The sequence below is a fragment of the Urocitellus parryii genome, chromosome 14 (genome assembly GCF_045843805.1).
Source record: "Urocitellus parryii isolate mUroPar1 chromosome 14, mUroPar1.hap1, whole genome shotgun sequence".
Taxonomy (NCBI): domain Eukaryota; kingdom Metazoa; phylum Chordata; class Mammalia; order Rodentia; family Sciuridae; genus Urocitellus; species Urocitellus parryii.
Window position 1 is genome coordinate 30,301,483 of NC_135544.1, and position 20,253 is coordinate 30,321,735.

At 40.3% G+C, this 20,253-nt stretch overlaps 1 protein-coding gene across 1 annotated transcript in view; it reads right to left on the minus strand.

Moving 5' to 3' along the window:
* Wwc2 (WW and C2 domain containing 2) overlaps window positions 1–9,079 on the minus strand; it is a 225,408-nt gene extending 216,329 nt beyond the window's left edge. Inside the window, exon 1 of the mRNA XM_026400593.2 lies at window positions 8,653–9,079. Coding sequence (XP_026256378.1) covers window positions 8,653–8,783 — 131 coding nt within the window. The 5' untranslated portion in view covers window positions 8,784–9,079. The remainder of the gene's footprint in view (window positions 1–8,652) is intronic.
* Window positions 9,080–20,253: the final 11,174 nt, after the last annotated feature.

A 20,253-nucleotide genomic window follows, 5' to 3' on the forward strand; every position in this document is an offset into this window, starting at 1 on the left:
AGGGGCACTCAATCACTGAGCCACATCCCCAGCCCTTTTTATATTTTATTTAGAGACAGGGTCTCTCTAAATTGCTTAGAGCCTCACTAAATTGTTCAGGCTGGGCTGGGGCTGTAGCTCAATGGTAGAGTGCTTGACTAGCACGCATGAGGCACTGGGTTCAATCCTCAGCCTTCATAAAAATAAAGGCATTCTATCCATCTACAACTACAAAAAAAAAAAAAATTGTTCAGGCTGGCTTTGAACTCGTGATCCTCCCATCTCAGCCTCTGGAGTCACTGGGATTACAGGCATGCACCACCGTGCTCCGCCACAAAAAACAATTTCTACTTCAGGTTCTCAAGGATGTCCCTTGGTTTCCTGTCAACATATGAGATATATAGTATTCACAGGCAGCTACTTGTCACCTGATATCCATGACCTCACTTCAATTTTAAGAATAATAGACCAAAGACTATAAGGCCCAGCAATTTCAAAAAATGTGTTTAGACAGACACAGTGGCACACACCTGTAATTTCAGCAACTCAGGAGGTTGAGGCAAGAGGATCCCAAATCAGAGGCATAGAAAGGGCCTCCACCAAACAGAAAAAAAAAAAAAGAACTTGTTGGGAAAAAATTAAAATGTTGTATTTCACTGAAGAAAAATAATACAAAATACTGTGATTCTTTAAACTCAGCATTCATGTCTGTTCATCTTTATACTATACAGTATTTACAGTTCAAATTATTTATGTAATAAATGAGTAATCAGAGATCAACAAGAAACATGTCATCTTATAATAAAAGGTTAATATTTCTTTTAAACATTTACATAAAACATTTTAAAGATTTTATCTTCTTACTTTATATCAGAGTTCGGTAAACTTTTTCAGGGACAGAGAAGTAAATATTTTCAACTTTGTGAGCTCCACATTCAGTCTCTGTCACACATTTGTTTCTGTTTATATGTTTACAAACCGTTTCATGATGTAAATAAAACCCATTTTAGCTGGACAACTATGCAAAAAGAGGTCTTCAGGCCAGGATTTGGCCTTTAGGCCACAGTTTGCCCACCCCTGCTTTTGAATTAAACAACCAAAAAGAAAAAAAATCCTAATTATATACTATGGTCACATTTTTTTGTTTGTTTTTTTGTTTTTTGAGGAGCTGGGGATTGAACCCTTGTGCATGCAAGGGAAGCAATGGTCCCACTTTTAACTAAAGAAAAATACTTCCAACTGTTTTGTGTTTTTTATAATAAAAAAAAACTTTCTATTTTTAAAGGTTTAGATTCATAGGAAAAATACAATGTTAGTACTGAAAGTTGCCATATAATTCCACACTGTTCCTTCCAGTAGTGTGGTACACTAAAACTAATGAACCAATACTGATTTATTATCAATAACTAAAGTGCATTTTTTATTCAGATTTTCTTAGTTTTTACCTTTTCCTGTTCTAAGTTACTACACTCCATTCAGTAATTGCATTTCCTTGGGCTCCTCTTGGCTGTGACAGCTTCTCAGACTTTCCTAGTTTTTGAGAACCTTGACAGCTTTGAGGACTAGTGATCAGACATTTTGTAGAAGACCTTTATATCGGGATTTATTGGAAAATTTTCTCATGATTAAATTGGGGTTATTGTGGCTTTTTTGGAAGAAAAACTATAAAGATGAAATGTTATCATCATCACATCATGTCAGGTGCATAGCAACATGACTTATCACTGTTAATGTCTGCCTTGATCACTTGCCTGTTAAGGCAATGTTAGATTTTTCTCACACTTTTTTCTTCTTTTCATTTTTTTTTTTAAACAATAAGGACTGGGGGGTGAAGCTCTACAGTGCCGGTCTAACATGAGCAAGGACCTGGGTTCAAGGTTCCTTCATAAACAAGGACTAGGGAATACTGCAAAATTGTTTTGAAAAAAGAACAAAAATGGGTTTGATTCATAACAAATACAACTATCTAAAAGGAATAGCTCTTAAATCATTTTGAATACGCTGCTGTATACATACACCACACAGTATGATTCATTATGTATATAATTCATATAGATGTCTCATAAAATACATTACATCTGGGATGAAGACAAAAATTAATGTGTATTTTGCTACTGTATTCTCCTTGTGCTTCCTCTCAACTCTTTTTCCCTGAGCCTTCAGGAAGATGATACTCATTGGGCTGAATTAAAGGGATATAGAGAAAATATCACAGATGATACCAAATTGTCTTCCCTTTTTAAACAGTGATTATGATTGTAAGCATTCTGGGCTGGGACAAAATCGTATCCATTTTTTTATCTCCTAGATTCCAGATTACCTATCTGGTAACCACAATAAAAACTGATTAATTTATATCTACAATATCAGTGTTAAAATCATTCAAAACAGTCAGATATAAAGGAAAGGGAAGGTATATCATAAGGCCAAAAGACATCCTGATTTCTCTTAACTTTTTCTTGGTCAAGTAATAGTTGGAGGTACACAAAAAAGTGGGAAGAGAGGTTTTGGCTTTAAAAGACAGAAGGCTGGGCTGGGGTTGTGGCTCAGTGGTAGAACGCTCACCTGGCACACGTGTAGCACTGGGTTCAGTCCTCAGCACTACATAAAAATTAAAAAAATAAATAAAATAAAAGTATTGTGTTCACCTATAACCAAAAAAAAAAAAAAAAAAGACGGAAGGCTTGGGTCAAATAAAGGCTATCAAAATACTCCAAAGAGGAAAAATGCAAATAAAAACCACAATAAGAAACTACCTAACACCCACTAGAATAGCTTTAAAAGAAAAAAGTATTAGGATATAGAGTTGCTGGAACACTCAACACTGCTTGCTCTTAAGAATATAAAATGGTGCAGCCACTATGGAAAATAGTTTGGTAGTTAAAAGACAAAAGGTCAAAATGGCCCAGCAATTCACTTTTAGGGATATGTATTCATACAAAATCTGTATAGAAATGTTCACAGAAGGATTACACACAACAGCCCAAAAGTGGGGCTAGGGGGACATCACCAAATGCCCACCAGCTAATGAATAGATAAGCACAATGGAATATTATTAAGTCATTAAAAGGAATGAAATACTGACAAACTCTACAAGCAGGAAGGAATCCTGAAAATATTATACTAAGTAGATAAACATAACACACACAAAGGGACACATATTGTGCTATTCCATTTATATGAAACACCCAGAACAGGCAAATCCAGGCACAGATTAGTGATTATAAAGGCTTCAGGGGTGGGAGAAAATGGGAAGTGAGTTCTTAATAGGTATGGGGCTTATTTGGAGGGGATGATGAAAATATTCAGGAATTATGAAGAATTTATAGTTGCAAAAACATTGTGAATATACTAAAACCATTGAATTGTACAGTTAAATGGTTAAAATTGGGAATCTTATGTGTTTTTTTTTTATCTCAAAAAATACTTGAGAAAAAAACACTAAAGACACTGAAAACATCCTGAAGCTGTATCTTATAAATCATTTTTAGCTCAAAACTTACAAATACATTGTGTCTTTAAAAATCTCTTTTCTGTCTCACATACTTCTGTAGTAATTTTCCCAATAACAGGAATTTCAGAAATAAATGAAGCTATAGCCCAAAATTCTAAGATGTCAGTTCAATTAATTTCAATCAAGTTCATAAGACCAGCATACTCAGGCCCTATCTCAAGGAATTTATACTGTACAAGGGCTAACACTGTGTCCTACTACTTCCAACAACTACCACATCAGCAAAATGAAGGTGGTCTTGTCTCTCCATAGATAGCCTCATTTTCCTACAGAAATTTACTCAAAACAAGTAAGAAATGCCATTTATAAGGCAGTGCAGGGCCTTCAGGCAGCTTCCACACTTTGCCTAGTGCACCAAGGCTTCCTCTCATTAAATTTAAATACCGGTTTGTTTGCAGGCCACATGTCACAATGGCTGACTATAGCTGACAACTTAGTAATTTGCAGCTCAAAACAAATAACAAAAAAAAAAAAATAACATATTTATAAATAATAGTTTTTCTTGAAAAACCAATTATTGTCTTGAGCCTTACAACAAAATTAAACTGCAAACTATGGACTATTAAAGCTACTGAAGAAATCTTAAGTCATTCAAATATATTAAGCAACTACTGCTCACTTCAGCAAGCATGGTAGCAAACTGTGTTGAAGACAAGAAATATTTCTTGGGGAATTTTTGGAAGACATAGTTTAGTTTAAATTAGCACTTCCTAGAGTGCTTTAAAAAAGAAAAAAAAACAACTTTCTTTTAACAACCCTTCTATACTTCAAAAACCATAATCACTCAACAATTCAAAGTAACCACCTAGTACCCAGATTCTGAGCCTGCTAGAAAAGAATGGTTTCCTGCAATGTATGACCATGGCAGTTGTGAAGCTATCAGAGCTGATTTTGTTTCCTTTGCTCTCATAAATAATTCGTATACAAATTGTTCAAAATGCAACAGCTCTATTCTCTCATTATTTTTAAACCAAATGGAAAACTGATTGTCTCTGACCACTGGTAGATTTGGGTCCTTTTTAGAAAGCCCAATAATAAACTGGAAATAAGAAAGTAATTCAACATTCTTTAATTAATTTAACAAACTCTCTATTAACTGACCTAACCAACAATCGTTTAACATCTAGCACATACAAAGAATACAGAAACAATAATAAGCAATTAGGACTCTTGAGGAGTTTACACATTAGCAGTGGGTTGAACAAAATTACTTACTTTGACTTTGAAATAAAGAAAATATAGTTCCTCAGATCGTAATCACATGCCACATACAAAGTAGGTATAGAGAGCCAAAAGTTAACTCACATCAATGACACACTTAGCAGGCACTCCTCCGCCTTCTGCCTTACTTTTATCATCCTCACCAGCCAAGATTTTTCCCCCCAATGAGAAAATACAGGTGCTCAACATCTGACCCTAGACCTAAGTCACAGATTGGAGACTATCAGATTTTAACATAAAGTCACTTTGTGTGGTGGTAAATCTTTTAAGTTCAACCATACAGACTTATATCTCTGGGTAACATTCAATCCAAGCATAGAAATGAAAAAAAAAAAAAAAAAAAGCTAGAGAATTCCTAAAACCACTCCTGCTGTCTGAGACCTTAGCCCCCTACTCCTTGAAGAGGCAATGAATCCACTCCGCTTTTTTCTCCTATTTGAATGTAGTATTTTTAAAAGCACCAGCCCATTTGGCCATGATCTATGGCCCACCATAAATACCAACTGGTGTGGTCAAAGGGTGTAATTGTAAGCAAAGTATGAAGTGACTAAGAGAATAAGCCTGCAAAATAACACTCTTAGGGAGTGGGACCTACCAGGGAGCCAAGGAATCAGAGACAAGATCTCCCTTGGACTCGACTGTCTTTTAAAATCATCACTGGGCAAAGAGGTTCTATGTCCTTGAACTCCACCCAAGAACCCCCAAGCATGCCCAAGTATCAGGCAGAAAGAGTTAAGGATGCAGGCTCTCGAGCTGGACTGACTGGCTTCAGATCCTGGCTCCATACTTAACAGCATCAGCACCTTCTCTCTGACTCCACTCCTTCCTCTGTAACTAGAAGATAAGAATAGCATCTACCTTATAAGACTAACCAGAGAATAAAATGGGATCACAGTTAAAGAGCTTAGCACAGTAGCTCGCTCACAAGAAACACTAAGTAAATATGCACACCTGTATCTACTATTTTCAAGGGCTACCTGAACTACCAGTTCATTCCTAAATTTAAAATGTCAACACAGCTACTACTAATTGGCTGGGTCCCTTTTAAACATCCCTATACGGGAGTAGTATTATCTTCATTTTAGAGCTGAAAAATAAAAGTTTAGAAGAATTCAAAAACTCATCTAAACTTACCCAGTTAATAAGTGGTAGAGCAATAAAAGCCCTGATCATAACCCAGCAAAGTCTGCATTATGTCATCTACCTCCAAAAGGCTTAAAAGCATTTTTAAATTATACTTCAATATTCTAGCATCATTATTTGTTAAAAGAAGTTATGTTATTCTAAAAATCCCTAGACTCCTTCCACTAAATCAGTACGAATCACCTATAAAACCAGGAACACCACACAAATTCTGATAAACTATCAAAAACACAAAATTGTTTTTCTTAACAGAATAAAAGCAAAAATGACTGGGTATGGGGCTGGGATTGTGGCTCAGGGGTAGAGTGCTCCCCTATCATGCATAAGACACTGGGTTGGATTCTCAGCACCATATAAATGTAAAATTAAGATATTGTGTCCACCTAAAACTAAAAAATACATTTTTTAAATCACTGAGTAAATCATTGCAGCCATTTTAATTAAATAGCTTTAAAAGTTCAAAAGTACTGCAGACATATAGTATATCAAGTCATTCTTCTTTCAGAATATGTAATTTGATCCTGCACAAGAATTCACACACTCCAATTGGCCTGTGTAACATCTCTCTTTCCCTATGTTTGCCCAGTGTGTAACAAAATTGACAAGAGTTAATAGTTACTCCAAATATTCTCTCCAACCTACACTTATACTACTTAAGATGACTTACTACAAGTGTCCTAAAAGAAAATAATCAAATTCATATTAAGTATGTCATGGTGACTGATCTCACAGAATTTTTTTAAACTCTCACACTGAGATCCAGAAATAGTTAAATTTATTCAAATTTACAACTCCAACAACTTCAAGGAAAACCAAAATAGCATACCATCCTAGTCAAAGCTATTTATCCCCATTAAATGAATTGGTCACCCAGTTTCCTGAAAACAGAGCTCATAATAATTGCTAATCCTTAAAAGTTAAAATAAAGGGCATGCTTTACTTGTGGAAGAAGTAGTGATATGGATAAGCCAAGTCATATAATTTCACTTTACTTTCTATTTGCTTTACCCAGGCATGACATTCTTGTAATCCTCTTTGTAAACAAATGAGATGATATAATAAAGCATATAAACTGAAGCAGAAGAGAGAACAAAATGCCTTAATATTTCAAAAATTTCCTGCAATTTCAATAATCTGAAACTCCCAAGTATCCAAAAAGAATTACCACATAACTGTAAAAGTCAAATATTTATACAGGTGCCTTAAAAGCCACTGTTGGGTACACACCATCAACACTGACATTTACTATCTGTTAAGTAGCTTCAAAGTGCAATGACATTAGTCAAATAACTGGCTTTAAGTGTGAAGTTTATGACAACAACTAATACATCTGGAGAGACTGTGAAGGTGTGATACTTATCACAACTTTCATCAGACCAGCAAAAGGCAGGCAAGCTATGACAAGATGGGACCTGGGCACAGGTGCCTTTTCTCATTTCAGGAGGGAAACTTAAACTGATACCTTCATGGATAATTTAACAAGGATTGTTCCATAAATTTTTAATGTTATTTATGACTTCTTATAATTACTTTTTAATTGCTTTCAAAACCAATGGTCTTAGGACAAAAGTGAGAATGAAGAGAAGAAAACTTTCAGCTTCAAATTAAGAAAAAGGGGACTGCTTAATAGGGCTAGCACCTCAAAAAGGTTATAAACCCCTAAATCCACATTCTGTACGAAGCTGGGAAGAATTTTCAGAAATAACAGAACTCCAAATGAAGGAGTTATTCCTAGTCTATTACCTAAATTTACAATTAGGAATACCTCCTTAATGGACAATTTACAAATTTACAATTAGAAATGTCTACTTTTGTTGTCATAATAAATCTAATTCTGAGAAATTTTCCTATTAAGGATAAGAAGAAAGAAGGAATAGAATAACATTTGTGAACACTCAGCTAAACTTTGGATAATAAACTTCTTAGATAATGATTTATGCTGTTCATCTCCCAGCACGAATAAAACATGTGTACCGAGAACTAAACAAAATCAGGCTAAGCTGAAGTCGAGTTCCCAATACCCAAGGTTCAATTCTAATGTTCTTTTCACCACTTCTTCAAAACAGAATCTGCCAGGTTAAGTTTGCAGGTGAGGACAAACACTACGAAGTAAAACTCCAAAACCAGAGTTTCTATCTAACATCTGAGCGGCAAGGCCAGTTACACCCACTACAAGGGCCCAGCCAGGAACCAGATCCCTCTTCCTCTTCCATGCTCAGGCTCTCCGGACTGACGGGGTCGCATAGGGAAAAATTCTGCAGATGAGTCTTGGGAGCCAAGTTCAGCCAGAGAGATGCCACAGGTGGCCTGAATGGCTGGTTCCACACCATGATTTATGGCCTCTGGAAACCCCCCAGCCCATTCCAGTCTCGCCCAAGCCCAAGGTGCCCTCCGGCCTTAATTTGTCCAACTTTAAGTGGAAGCGAGTTCGGAACAGCTTTCAGGTGTCCCCTCTTGGTCCGTTAAGTGGACTAGGAGTACCAGCCCCGGGCACCAATCCCGCCCTTCCCTAGGAATTGTGTAAAGGTCCTAGAGGGGCGTCGGGCAGGCTGTGGGTAAAGAGGCCCAGGAAGGGGCAGCTCTACAGTCCCCTGCGGGGCGCCTCGCCGGCTGACGCAGCCCCGCCTAAGCGGACCGTTCCGCGCCTTCCCGGGACCCCGCGGGGCACCGGGGCCCGGCGACGCCCCACGCCCCCATCGCCGCGGGCGCCGCCGCCCGGCCAGGTCTCCCAGACAACAGCCGCCGCCGCACTTCCGAGGCGGGTCCCCGCGCCCACCCGCGGCCCGGTCGCCCACCTGTCCCGGGGGTCGATCCAGCTGGTCCTCCTGGTGTTGTGGTCAATGTAGAAGACCTTGCCGTCGTAGTCCCTGGCCTCCTCCCAGCCCCGGGGTAGCGGCAGCTGCCCGCTCCCGGCCCTCCTAGGCATGGTCGGCGGCCTCGCCGGCGAGCGGCGCCTCCATAGGGACCCGGCGCGGAACGCAGCGGGAACACGACTGCCCGGCCTGGCCGCCGCACCCGACGCGGGCGCCGGCGAGGGGCTGCGGGGCGCGCTGCTTGGCGGGGCCACGCGCGGGGGACGCCTCAGGAAACCCTGCTCTCGGCCCCGCTGGGGATCAGTCCACCATGTCTGCGTCGGAGCAGACAAGCGAACCCTCCTCCTCCTCCTCGCCGCCGCCGCTGCTGCCTCCGCCTCTTCCTCCTCCTCCTCCCAGTCCCCCTGTGGCCGCCGAGGGTCGCGGCGCCCAGGCTGCCCAAGCCGACGCCGTCTGGGCTCGGATCCGGGAAGCTCCGCCGAGCAGCGGCCCCGGCGGCGACGGGCCTCCTCATTTGCATGCTATTAGCATGCGCCCGCCCCCCGCCCCTCCCCGCGCGGGTTCATCTGCATGCACATTCCTCGCCGCCACATTCCTGGGCTTAACCCTGCCGCTCCCGCGGGCGGCTGCGCCAGCCGGGACGCCCGGCTCGAGCCCGAGGCGGGGGAGGGGAGCCCAGGGACCAGGTGGGAGGGAAGAGAGCGAGAGGAATTCTCGGCTCGCACCTTCCCTGGGACCCCAAACGTCGCCCTGTGGCCAAACCCTTGGTTTTTTGGAGTTTCGGGACAGGAAAGAGCGCCAAAGAGAAGTCTCCGCAAACTTCTCAACCTCTTTCCGTCTTCTAGGGAAGCCACAAGACTTTCTAGAGGAAAGGGGTGGGGGAAACTGTCCTCGGAAGAAGTCCCAACAAACAACGAGGACACAAAGGCTCCCTCACGCCGCCGCCCCAGCCCTTCGGAACCCCGGGGACCGAGTGGCGGTGGGGAAGTGCGAAAGCCCTGGAAGGGTGTCCGTGGCTTGTCCGGGGCGGCCTCGCGCCCCCCCCCCGCCTCTCCAGGGCGCCTGGCCCTCGGTGACCTCAGCGGAGACCGCGGGCCTCGCGGCGGAAAGCGAAGGCGGGTCCGCGGTCCGAAAGCGCCGCGACACACCCGCCCCAATGGCCCGCACAGAAACTCCGGCCTGACCCTGAGAGGCGACCGGGCCAACTCCGGCTGACGACGCCGCCCGTGGGCCTGGGGTGCAGAGTCACCCGCGACCCTCCGCCGCGTCAGGCAGCCCACCCATGGGGTCCCTGGGCCACAGGAGGGCCTCTGCGCCTGGCCTCCCCTGCAGGATTTAGGGCAGTAGGACTTGGCCGCGTCCAATACCCAGTCCCTTCCGTCCAGCCACCGTCCCCGGGAAGTTCCCCACCCCAAGCTGCGACCAGGCCAAGGAGTGGGCGACCGCGCTGGAGGGAGCCCAAGGCGGCGGGGCAGAGGCCAGATATTCCCTGGCCATAGATCCATCCGGGATGGGACACGGATCTTCTCTCGCAGGCATTTATTTATTCAGCAGCTACTACGTGCTGCGCTGCACTGAGGAAGGGCCGGACGTCGGACTCCGGATAAGACCACGCCGGGAGCGTGCTGGGCCTGAACTCCGAGCACTGTGTCCCCAGCCCAAAAATTCCTTTCCTGCCTTGTCTATACCACGGTTCTCCATTCATATTCTTCCGGGTTTCTAAGCAAATTCTTTTAAAACACGGAGTCCTGAGGAAAGCAGGCCCTGGAACGCAATCATTCACCTCTTGGTGTGCATTCGCTTAATTTTGTCTGCTAATATGTAATGACTTCCCACCTGTGCAGGACTCAGGGCTGGGCCAACATTATAGGGTTTGCCTCTCTTCCCGGATTCATAGGCCCGCGAGTGTTGAAGCGAATTGATACTGCACAGGAGTCAGTCTGGAAAGTGCAGGAGGAGGGTGCTGGCTAAGGGCGGAGGCTCAGACTTGGAGAGGGCACTGGGCTTGACTTCTCTCCTTGAAGGGGAAAAGGCCATCTCTTCTGTACCTGGAGCAGTCTAGGCGGGGAGCAGAAATTTAAACCACCAGAAACTCTGTAAAGCTTGGAGGACCTGGGAGGGAGCAACCAGACTGTGAGCCAGAGGTAGTGAAGGTTAGCACTGAAGACGAATTCGCTCTTTGGCGCTTTTTCTTTCTAGATCTTCCTTTACACCAAGGCCTTTGGAAGCTAGGCTTTGCGCTTAGTAAAGAGAACCGCCCGCCCACCCACCCACCTCATAACCTGTATTCTGCCCTGCTCCATTAATCAAGAAATGATCTCTCAAGGTCCTAGTCAGTGGAATGAGACAGCCTGATGGTTAGTCTTAAGGTTGGACTTTTGAATGCTGAAAAAAAAAAAAAAAAAACAAACAGGGTTTGTCTAAAACTAATCTTTCACAATACTGAGGGGATGTGTTTTGTTTTGGATTGCTTTAAATTAGTCCACTTGCATGCCCAAAATTTGCTGTGTGTATACTAACACCATTAATCCTCAACCAAACCAAGCCATTGTTATTTAAAATTGCTTCCTGGCTTTTCTCCCCCCCTCCCCCAACAGTTTAAAGACATTTGTTATGCTAAAATATTAACATCCTACGTTTAAAAACAACAACACCACATTAGAGTAACAGACTTTGCAGTTGCCATAACTTAACTCATTTCACTGGGATGAACTACTGCACAGTAGTTTCCAGCATAGTTTCAAATTTGGTAAACTCTCAGCTAAATATTATTACCTAATTTCTAAAACAAATGAAGAATCCAAACAACCCACAACATTAAATGGCATTTATTGTTCCATAAATCTTCAGACTTCAAAAAGAAATGCTAAGTGGACAAAACTCTAAAGCAAGGAAGAGACAAGCTCACTTCTCTCCCACTGATAGGCGCAGGAAACATTTGATCATACAAAAGCAGTTAAAGGCAGAAAGGAGAGCTGCTGCTCTACAGCCATTCTTGTTTTGATCTCCTTTGAACTCTGCTGTTCTGATTTCACCTAATCTATGCAGGAGCATCCCTTTAGAGAATTCCTAATGGTTAGGATAATGAAATTTCATCAGTATTCATATCTGTAAAAATGTAAAAGTTATCCCCATTTAGATTTTATTTGGGTTCCCCATGATCCTTGGCAAAGAAGTATGACACAATCTACTGTTTAGGATGTTAGATTATCAAATTCTGGTCAATGACAAATCTATTCTCTGACCCTCAAATTGTCCTTTTCTCCTACCTTTACAGTTTCTCCAGTGGTAATAGTCTGTGGGGATAAGATGTTATAAACAAAGCTTCCACAGTCAATATCCTAATCCTAGGTGGCCAGGAAATTAGCAATATAAAAATTAGGATTAGAAAGTGAAAAATATTTCAAAAGATCATCTGGTTGTACCCAAATTTAAAATATACATTCCTTTATTCCAGCAATGTAATGATTTTACCTCTGGATATGAAAATTCCTCAGTGTCTTCAAAGGATGTTCATTGCGGTGTGTTTAATAAGATCAAAACTGGAAAAACCACCAGTGGCCATTAGTAAAGTGCTGATTAAAATGAAGTATAAATTACCCATGCTCAGCAAGCATTTAAAAAGCATTAAATACATTAAATAAGGAAAGATGTCCAGGATATATTAAGTGAAAAAAGCAAGGTTCAAATAGACACTGCTCACTGCCAGTTAACTTTAGTATAGAGTTACAATCCGATTCTGGAGGTCAGGCCAACCATAAAATGTAAAGATGACAGTCTCCTATATACTTACTTTGTGTCAAAGGAATAGCACAGTAAAGGAGGGAATTTTTATAGAGGATGGGAACTATCAGGGAGGTCCCATCAAAGAAGTTTACATGAAGTAAATGATCAGTAAGGAAAAGGGATGGGGTAGAGGCGAACACAGACATAATCCCAAATTAACAGGCCAGGCAGGGCATGCTTATGGAAAGAAAAGGACATACAAAGTTCAAAGATGATTCTGGCATGAAGGAACACAAGACTGGCTGGAGCCGTCTAGTTAAGGAGGTTGTAGTGATAGTATAGGTATGAGATAGATAAGGGCTGGGATTAGAAATAAAGCAATGAGGATGAAAAGGCATGATCTGGCAAGAATTTGTGACTGATTAGATTAAGAAGGGAGCGAGCGGTGAATAGACTAGAAGCAGGAATCTGGGATGAGTCCAAGATTTTAGACTGTGGAAACAGATTCAAAGAACTGGAAAAAAATGAGGAAGTCCAAAGGGGGATCTGATATAGGGTTTAGTTTTAGAAATCAGAGATACCCAGCAGAAAGTTAAAGGTCAGGACTAAAACTCAAACAACAGGTCAGGACTGCAAATACATGTTGGATGTCATCATCGGAAGTTGGTAGAGGACTGAGGCTTTAGAACTGAATCTTAGGAAGGAAATGTTAATGCAAGTAGAAGAGAATTAAGTAACTCATCTATAATCCTATTTTTGGCCCATAACTCTTCAGTAATGTGATACGATTTTGTTTATTTCTTTATGGTCTCTGTTTTCAGTGATGTGTGTAAGAATTATTTGCTAGCGTGAAAACCATCTTTGAATGAATTATTGTTATAGCCCTTATTGTTCTGCTAGTGAATCAACTCTGTGTAGGACAAGATGAACTGGTTTTCAATATTTTAATATCCCTTGTTTTCTCAAGGAGATTGGCGATTATATAAGCCAGAAATTCTAAATAAAAAGAACATTCCTTTTTTTCCTGAAGCAAACAAGTTAGTGACTTTTGGGGACTAGGGGAAAGGAGTTCTTCTGCAACCAAACTGATTAAAATAAGTACTATCTATAATTGTTGTGGATAGATTATCCTAATCCACAATTTCTAAATTTTGTTGTCCAAACAGCCCTTAAGAAAATAGGCATGTGATCTTTAAAAATCCTCAGTGCTAGCCTAAACCAAAATCCTATATTACCATAAACACTTTCCCTCCAGTTAATGATTATACTAACACATTAAGCAAAAAAAAAAAAAAAAAAAAATCTTTCCAATTCAATAATAAGCAGATTTATTTTGTTGTTGTTGTTTTTCGTGTTTTATTTTGTTACTGGGGATTGAACCCAGGGGCACCTAACCACTGAGCTTCATCCCCAGTCCTTATTATTTTTTGTTTTGAGATAAGGTCTCACTAAGTTGCTTAAGGCCTCCCTCTCTAAGTTGCTGAGACTGGTCCTGCTTTAGCCTCTCAAGTTGCTGGAATTTACAGGTGTGTGCCACTGTACCAGGTCTATAGTATTATCCAGACGTGTGATCACTACTACCCAACACCTATCCCAGCACCTGGGATGCTTTAATAAACAGATGAAAAATGTGTTTATAATTAGCTTGTGTAGTATATAAGTACAGATGCTGCACTACAAGTTATTCTTTCAAAAGTTCCAAGAATTCCCTTGTTTAATTATTTACAAATTTTATAATTAAAGGGATCTTATTTGCATATAATAATTCTGAAAAAACAAAAGCTATATCCTTCAAGTTGTTATTCTGTACTTTTAAAAACATTGCAAATTCTACACAACAATAATTCTACACAGCGAATGATTAATCTGTTTATTGACAAGCTCCATTTAAAAACATCCTAAATACTGTTCCCCTGGCATCCTAAGGTAGTACAGGGATGATGAGTCAGACTAAGTGGGGGATCAGGCTCCCCTGAGCTGCACTGTGCATACTAGTTTCTCTAAGTCTTTCCCTTCAACTCATGTCACCTATTCCTACAAAAACAACTAAATCATCTGTTCTAGGAATTGCCTAAACCATCATATCCCAAAATATGAACAAATTCCTCATTCATTAATTCAATATTTATTGAGTCCTTTTAATTTTTTTTTAGGTATAGTTAGACACAATACCTTTATTTTATTTATTTATTTTTTATGTGCTGCTGAGTATCAAACCCAGCACCTCAGGCGTGCTAGGTAAGCACTCTGCCACTGAGCCACAACCCCAGCCCTGTTGAGTTTTTATTATGAGTAACATTCTGGAGACTAAAAGGTAGATCAGAGCAAGATCTCTGCTAGATTGTAATAATGATTCAGTACTTGGGTATTTCTATACATTTGCCATTTTTGTGATTTTAAAGGTTTGTAATTTTGTTAGTGTGATAGTATTGTTCTGATATGTTAAAAAATAAAAAATCTGAATCATTTATTGAGAAATATTCAAGAGAGAAGACTAAAACTAGGCCAGGCAAAGAATGATGTGAAAACTACAGAAAAGTTGGTAGAATAACAAAACAAGTACTTACGTTGCAGATTCACCAGGAGATATTAACATTGATCTATACCGCTCTTTTTTGTTTGTTTGTTTGTTTTTTGGACTGGGTAGAGAATCCAGGGCTTTGAGCATGCTTAAACAAATTCTCTACCACTGATGTACATTCCAAACCTTTCTAAAACCTTTTTTGGGGAAAATAAGGGTCTCATTATGTTTCATAGGTTGGCCTCAACTCCTGGACTCAAGGGATCTTCCTGCCTCAACATGCTGACTAATTGGGACTAAAGGCATGCACTACTGCATTTGGCAAGAACATTGCTTTTATTTTCTGTCTATGGATATGATTTTTTTTCTTTCTTTCTTTCTTTCTTTCCTTTTTTTGGGGGGGCGGGGGGAGGCTGGAGATTGAACCCAGGGCCTTGTGCGTGTGAGGCAAGCACTCTACCAACTGAGCTATATCCCTAGCCCCATAGATATTTTTTTCTTATCAACCACTTAAAAGTAAATAGCATGCGGGTATGGTGGTGCCCGACTGTAATCTTAGCTGCTCCAGAGGCTGAGGCAGGAGGATTGTAAATTCAAAGCCAGCTTCAGCAATTTAGTGAGGCCCTATGCAACTCAGCACGACCCTGTGTCTAAATAAAATACAAAAAAGGACTGGGGATGTGGCTCAGTGATTAAACGCCTCTAGGTTCAGTCCTCAGTAAAAAAAAAAAAAAAAAGTAAATAGCAGATATCATGGCACTTTGACTCCTAAATACTAAAAATAAGGACATTCTTCCATATAACTGCAGTATTATTATCCAACCCAAGAAATTAAAATATATAATATTATATAATATATAGCCTATAATAAAATTTCTTCAATTGCCTCAAAATGTCCTATAAAGCTATTTGTTGTTTGTTTATTTATTTAAAATAAGATTCAGCCTAGAATATTACAGTGCACTTGGTGGTCATGTCTTAAATATTCTGCCTTTCTATTATTTTTTAAAATCTTTCATGGCAATGACATAAGTCTAGGCCATTAGTTTTGCTAAATATCTCACAGTCTTGTTTTACATTATATCTTTATGATCAAATATTGGTTAAAATTTTTGTCTGGAAAGACATCCCATGTTTATCAATTAGAAGAATTCAAATTGCTGAAACATCCATACTATCCAAAATGATCCAACATTCAACACAATCTTTATTAAGATAGCAATGACACTCTTAGCAGAAATAGGAAAAAAAAAAACCACCCTAAAGTTTATGCCAATTGGAAAAAGACCCAAATAGCCAAGGAAATTTTGAGCAGCAACAACTACAACAACAAAACAACAACAAAAAGCTAACAACATCACACTACCAGACTTTAAAATATACTGCAAAGCTGTAACAACCAAAACAGAATGGTACTGGTATAAAAACAGCCTCGTAGATGAATTGGAACACAATACAGAGCCCAGAAATAAATCCATATATTTGTAGCCAACAGATCTTCAATAAAATTTCTTAGCATTTCTTAGATTGGGGAAAGAACTTTTTTTTTTCAATAAATGGTGCAGAAAAGTGAAACCTAACCCCTTTCACTCACCACAGGGGGGAAAAAAACTCAGAACGGATTAAAGGCTTAATACAAAACCTGAAACTGTGACGCTACTAGGAGAAAATATAAGATGAGCACTTCAGGACTTGATACAGGCAATGAATTTTTGTCTAAGACCCCGAAGGCACAGGCAACAAAACCAAAATAGATAAATGAGAAAACAATTCACAGAGTGAAGAAACAACCTTCAGAATGGGAGACGATATTTTCAAACTAAACATTTAACAAGTGGTTAATATTCAGAATATATGAGGAACTCAACTCAATAGGTGAAAAAACCATTTAAAAATTGGTAAAAGAACTTAGTATCTACTTCTCAAAAGAAGATACTCAGTAGCAGAGTAGAGGTATGCTCCCACAGACCCAGCTATGCGGGTGGGCAGCGGGGACTGGAACTCTACCACTAAACTGTATTCCCTTTTAATGTTTAATTTGAAACATTGTCTTGCTAAATTGTCAAGGCTGCCTCTTGTCTCAGCCTTCCAAGTCACTGAGATTACAGGTAAATGCCACTGCACCTGGCTAGGAAGATTGCTTGAGTCTAGGAGTTTGAGACCATAGCTAAGGTAACACAGAGAGACCCTCATCTTAAAAGAAGAAGAAGGAGGGGAGGAGGGGAGGAGGGGAGGAGGTGGAGGATGAGGAGAAAGAAGGAAGGAAGGAAGGAAGGAAGGAAGGAAGGAAGGAAGGAAGGAAGGAAGGAAGGAAGAAAGGAAGGGAAGGAAGGGAAGGAGAAACCAGGCCATCAACCAAGTATTTGAAAAAATTGTTCAACATCACTAATCATTAGATAAATGCAAATCAAAATCCCAATGAGATAATGAGGTTTCATCTCATTCCAGTAAGAATGACAATTATCAATAAGACAAAACATTCTGGACACAGTGTCCAACACCTGTGATCCAAGCAACTCAGAGGCTGAGGAGGCTAAAGGATCTTAAGTTCAAGTCTAGCTTCAGCAATTTAGTGAGACCCTGTCTCAAATAAAAAATAAATAAAAGGGGTTGGAGATATAGCTCGGTGGTAAGGCATCCCTGGGTTCGACCCCAGCACACACACACACACACACAAAAAAAGACAAAATATAATAAGCATTGACATGGATGAGAGAAGGGACTTCTTACACACTGTTGGTCAGAATGTGAGTTGGTACAGACATTATGAGCCAAAATATGGAGTTTCCTCAAAAAAATTAAAAATAGAACTACTATATAATCCAGCTGTCCCACTACTGGTGTATCCAAAGGAAACAAAACCAGTATGTCAAGGAGACATCTGCACTCCCATGTCTATTGCAACACTATTCACAGTAGCCAAGGTGCTGAATTAGTCAGTTTTGTCTCACAATTGGTGATGCTAAATTTGATCACTCAAGGTGGTACCTGACAACTTTATCTGATACCATTTTCTCCTTTGTAATTAGCAACTATCTACAGGATGATACCTTGAGACTGTGTGAGTGTCATTTTCCTTATGAAATCTTTCACTCACTGGGTTTGACATCCAGTGAAGAGCCATACTTAAATTGATAATTACATTGATGGCTCCAAGATAGGGAGTTTTTCCATGCATTCATGTGCCAGATTTTTTATCTATTTAAAACTTTTTATATGCCTTCACCTCCTCCTCTTCCTCTTCCTCCTCCTCCTCCTCCTCCTCTTCCTCTTCCTCCTCCTCCCCCTCCTCCTTATTATTATTATTATTATTATTATTATTATTGGCTTTCTTTAGCTCAGGCCGCCCTAACAAAATGTCACAGATTGGGTGGCTTAAACAACAGAAATCTATTTTCTCACAGTTCTGCAGACTGATAAATCCAAGATAAAGGTGGCAGCAGATTCAGTTCCTGATGGGGCTTCTTTCTGATTTGTAGACAGCTGCATTCTCACTATGTCTTTTACATGGCAGATTAAAAGAGTTCTCTGGTATCTATTCTGGTAAGAACACTAATCCTATTAGGCTAGACCCCTCCATACCTTATGATTTCATTTAACCCTCTTTGGGGGCAGAAGGTGGTTAAGGCATATGGATTTCAGGGTAGGGGTACAATTTAATCCATAGCAAGCTTCAGAGATTTATTTTTTTGGTTCAGTGTGCTGTAATCTATCACCATGAATTTTTTTTATTGTGGTAGATATGCAAAACATAAAACCTACCTTTAAAACTATTTTTGAGTGTACAGTTTTGTGGTATTGAGACACTTTTTTGTGAACAATGAATTATCACCATCTATCCCCAGAAGTTTTTATCTTCCCCATGTGAACTCTGTATTCAATAAATACTACATTTTCATCTCCCTCTTCCCCCACTTCCTGATAACTGTTTTGCTGTGTGTATGTGTGTGTGTGTGTGTGTGTGTGTGTGTGTGTGTGTGTGTTGGTGTTGCTGAGGATGGAACCTAGGACCTCAAGTCTGTTAGGCAGGTGTTCTACCACTGTGCTATGCCTCCAACCTGAGGGCAGCATTTCTTGTTAGGATTTTTTTCTTTTTTCAGCAGTGCTGATGATCACACCAGGGCCACTGAGGTACAGCATCAACCCTAGGAAGACATTTCTTTTTTCTTTTCTTTTCTTTTTTCTTTTTTTTTTTTTTTTTTTTTTTTTTTTGATGCGGGGAGAGAGGGTACCAGGAATTGAACTCAGGAGCACTCGACCACTGAGCCACATTCCCTGCCCTATTTTGTATTTTATTTAGAGACAGGGTCTCACTGAGTTGCTTAGGGCCTTGCTTTTGCTGAGGCTGGCTTTGAACTTTCTATCCTCCTGTCTCAGTCTCCCTAGCTGCCAGGCATGTGCCACCATGCCCAACTTAGGATGGCATTTCTTAAACCTCAATGAACTTAGGGTTTCATGGTGAGCTTTGTAAAAATGCAGTTACCAGGTCCCACTCCCTGAGATTCTGATTCAGTTGTTCTGAAATGGGACATTGAGATCTACATCCTTGCAGCAATTTCAGGTGCTTCAGATGCAAATGGCCTGAGTAACAATTTGAGAAATAATGTTTTTATCTGGAATTCATTGATCAAAGGATATGGTACATTTAGTAGTGTGACATGTGTTGCCCCACTGCCTGAAAAGTTGTACCAGTGTGTAATTCCACCAGCAATGCATAGCAACGAATCCTCCTAGACCTTCTGATGTATTCCCATGGTACTTCTATGGAGTCCTATAAGTGAGAGCATTTAATGAATAGGTGGATCATCCTCCATTTGGGCTTTAGTTTCCTGATATAAAATCAGGATCTTGGGATTATATCGGTTTTTCCAAATTTACATGATAAGTATCACCTGGAACTCTAGCTAAAAATTTTGAGTCACAGGCTCAGGTTTATTAGATCAGAATCTCCAGGGGAAGGGAGTGGAACTATCTGTGTGTTTATCAACAACTCTGGGCTTCTCTTAAATTCTAGGTTATTTCTTTGATTGAGTTTTATAAATATTGCCCTGATTGACTTTCAATATTCTCTCTAGTTCTATACTATTTTGACTGCCTACTGTTAAAAGACCTTATTTAATTATGAACCAATAGCCATGAAATTTATTTATTTATTTATTTATTTTAAAGACAGAGTGAGAGAGAGAGAGAGAGGGAGAGATAGAGAATTTCTTTTTTAATATTTATTTTTTAGTTATTGGCAGATACAACATCTTCGTTTGTATGTGGTGCTGAGGATCGAACCTTGGCATGCCAGGCGAGCGCGCTACCGCTTGAGCCACATCCCCAGCCCTAGC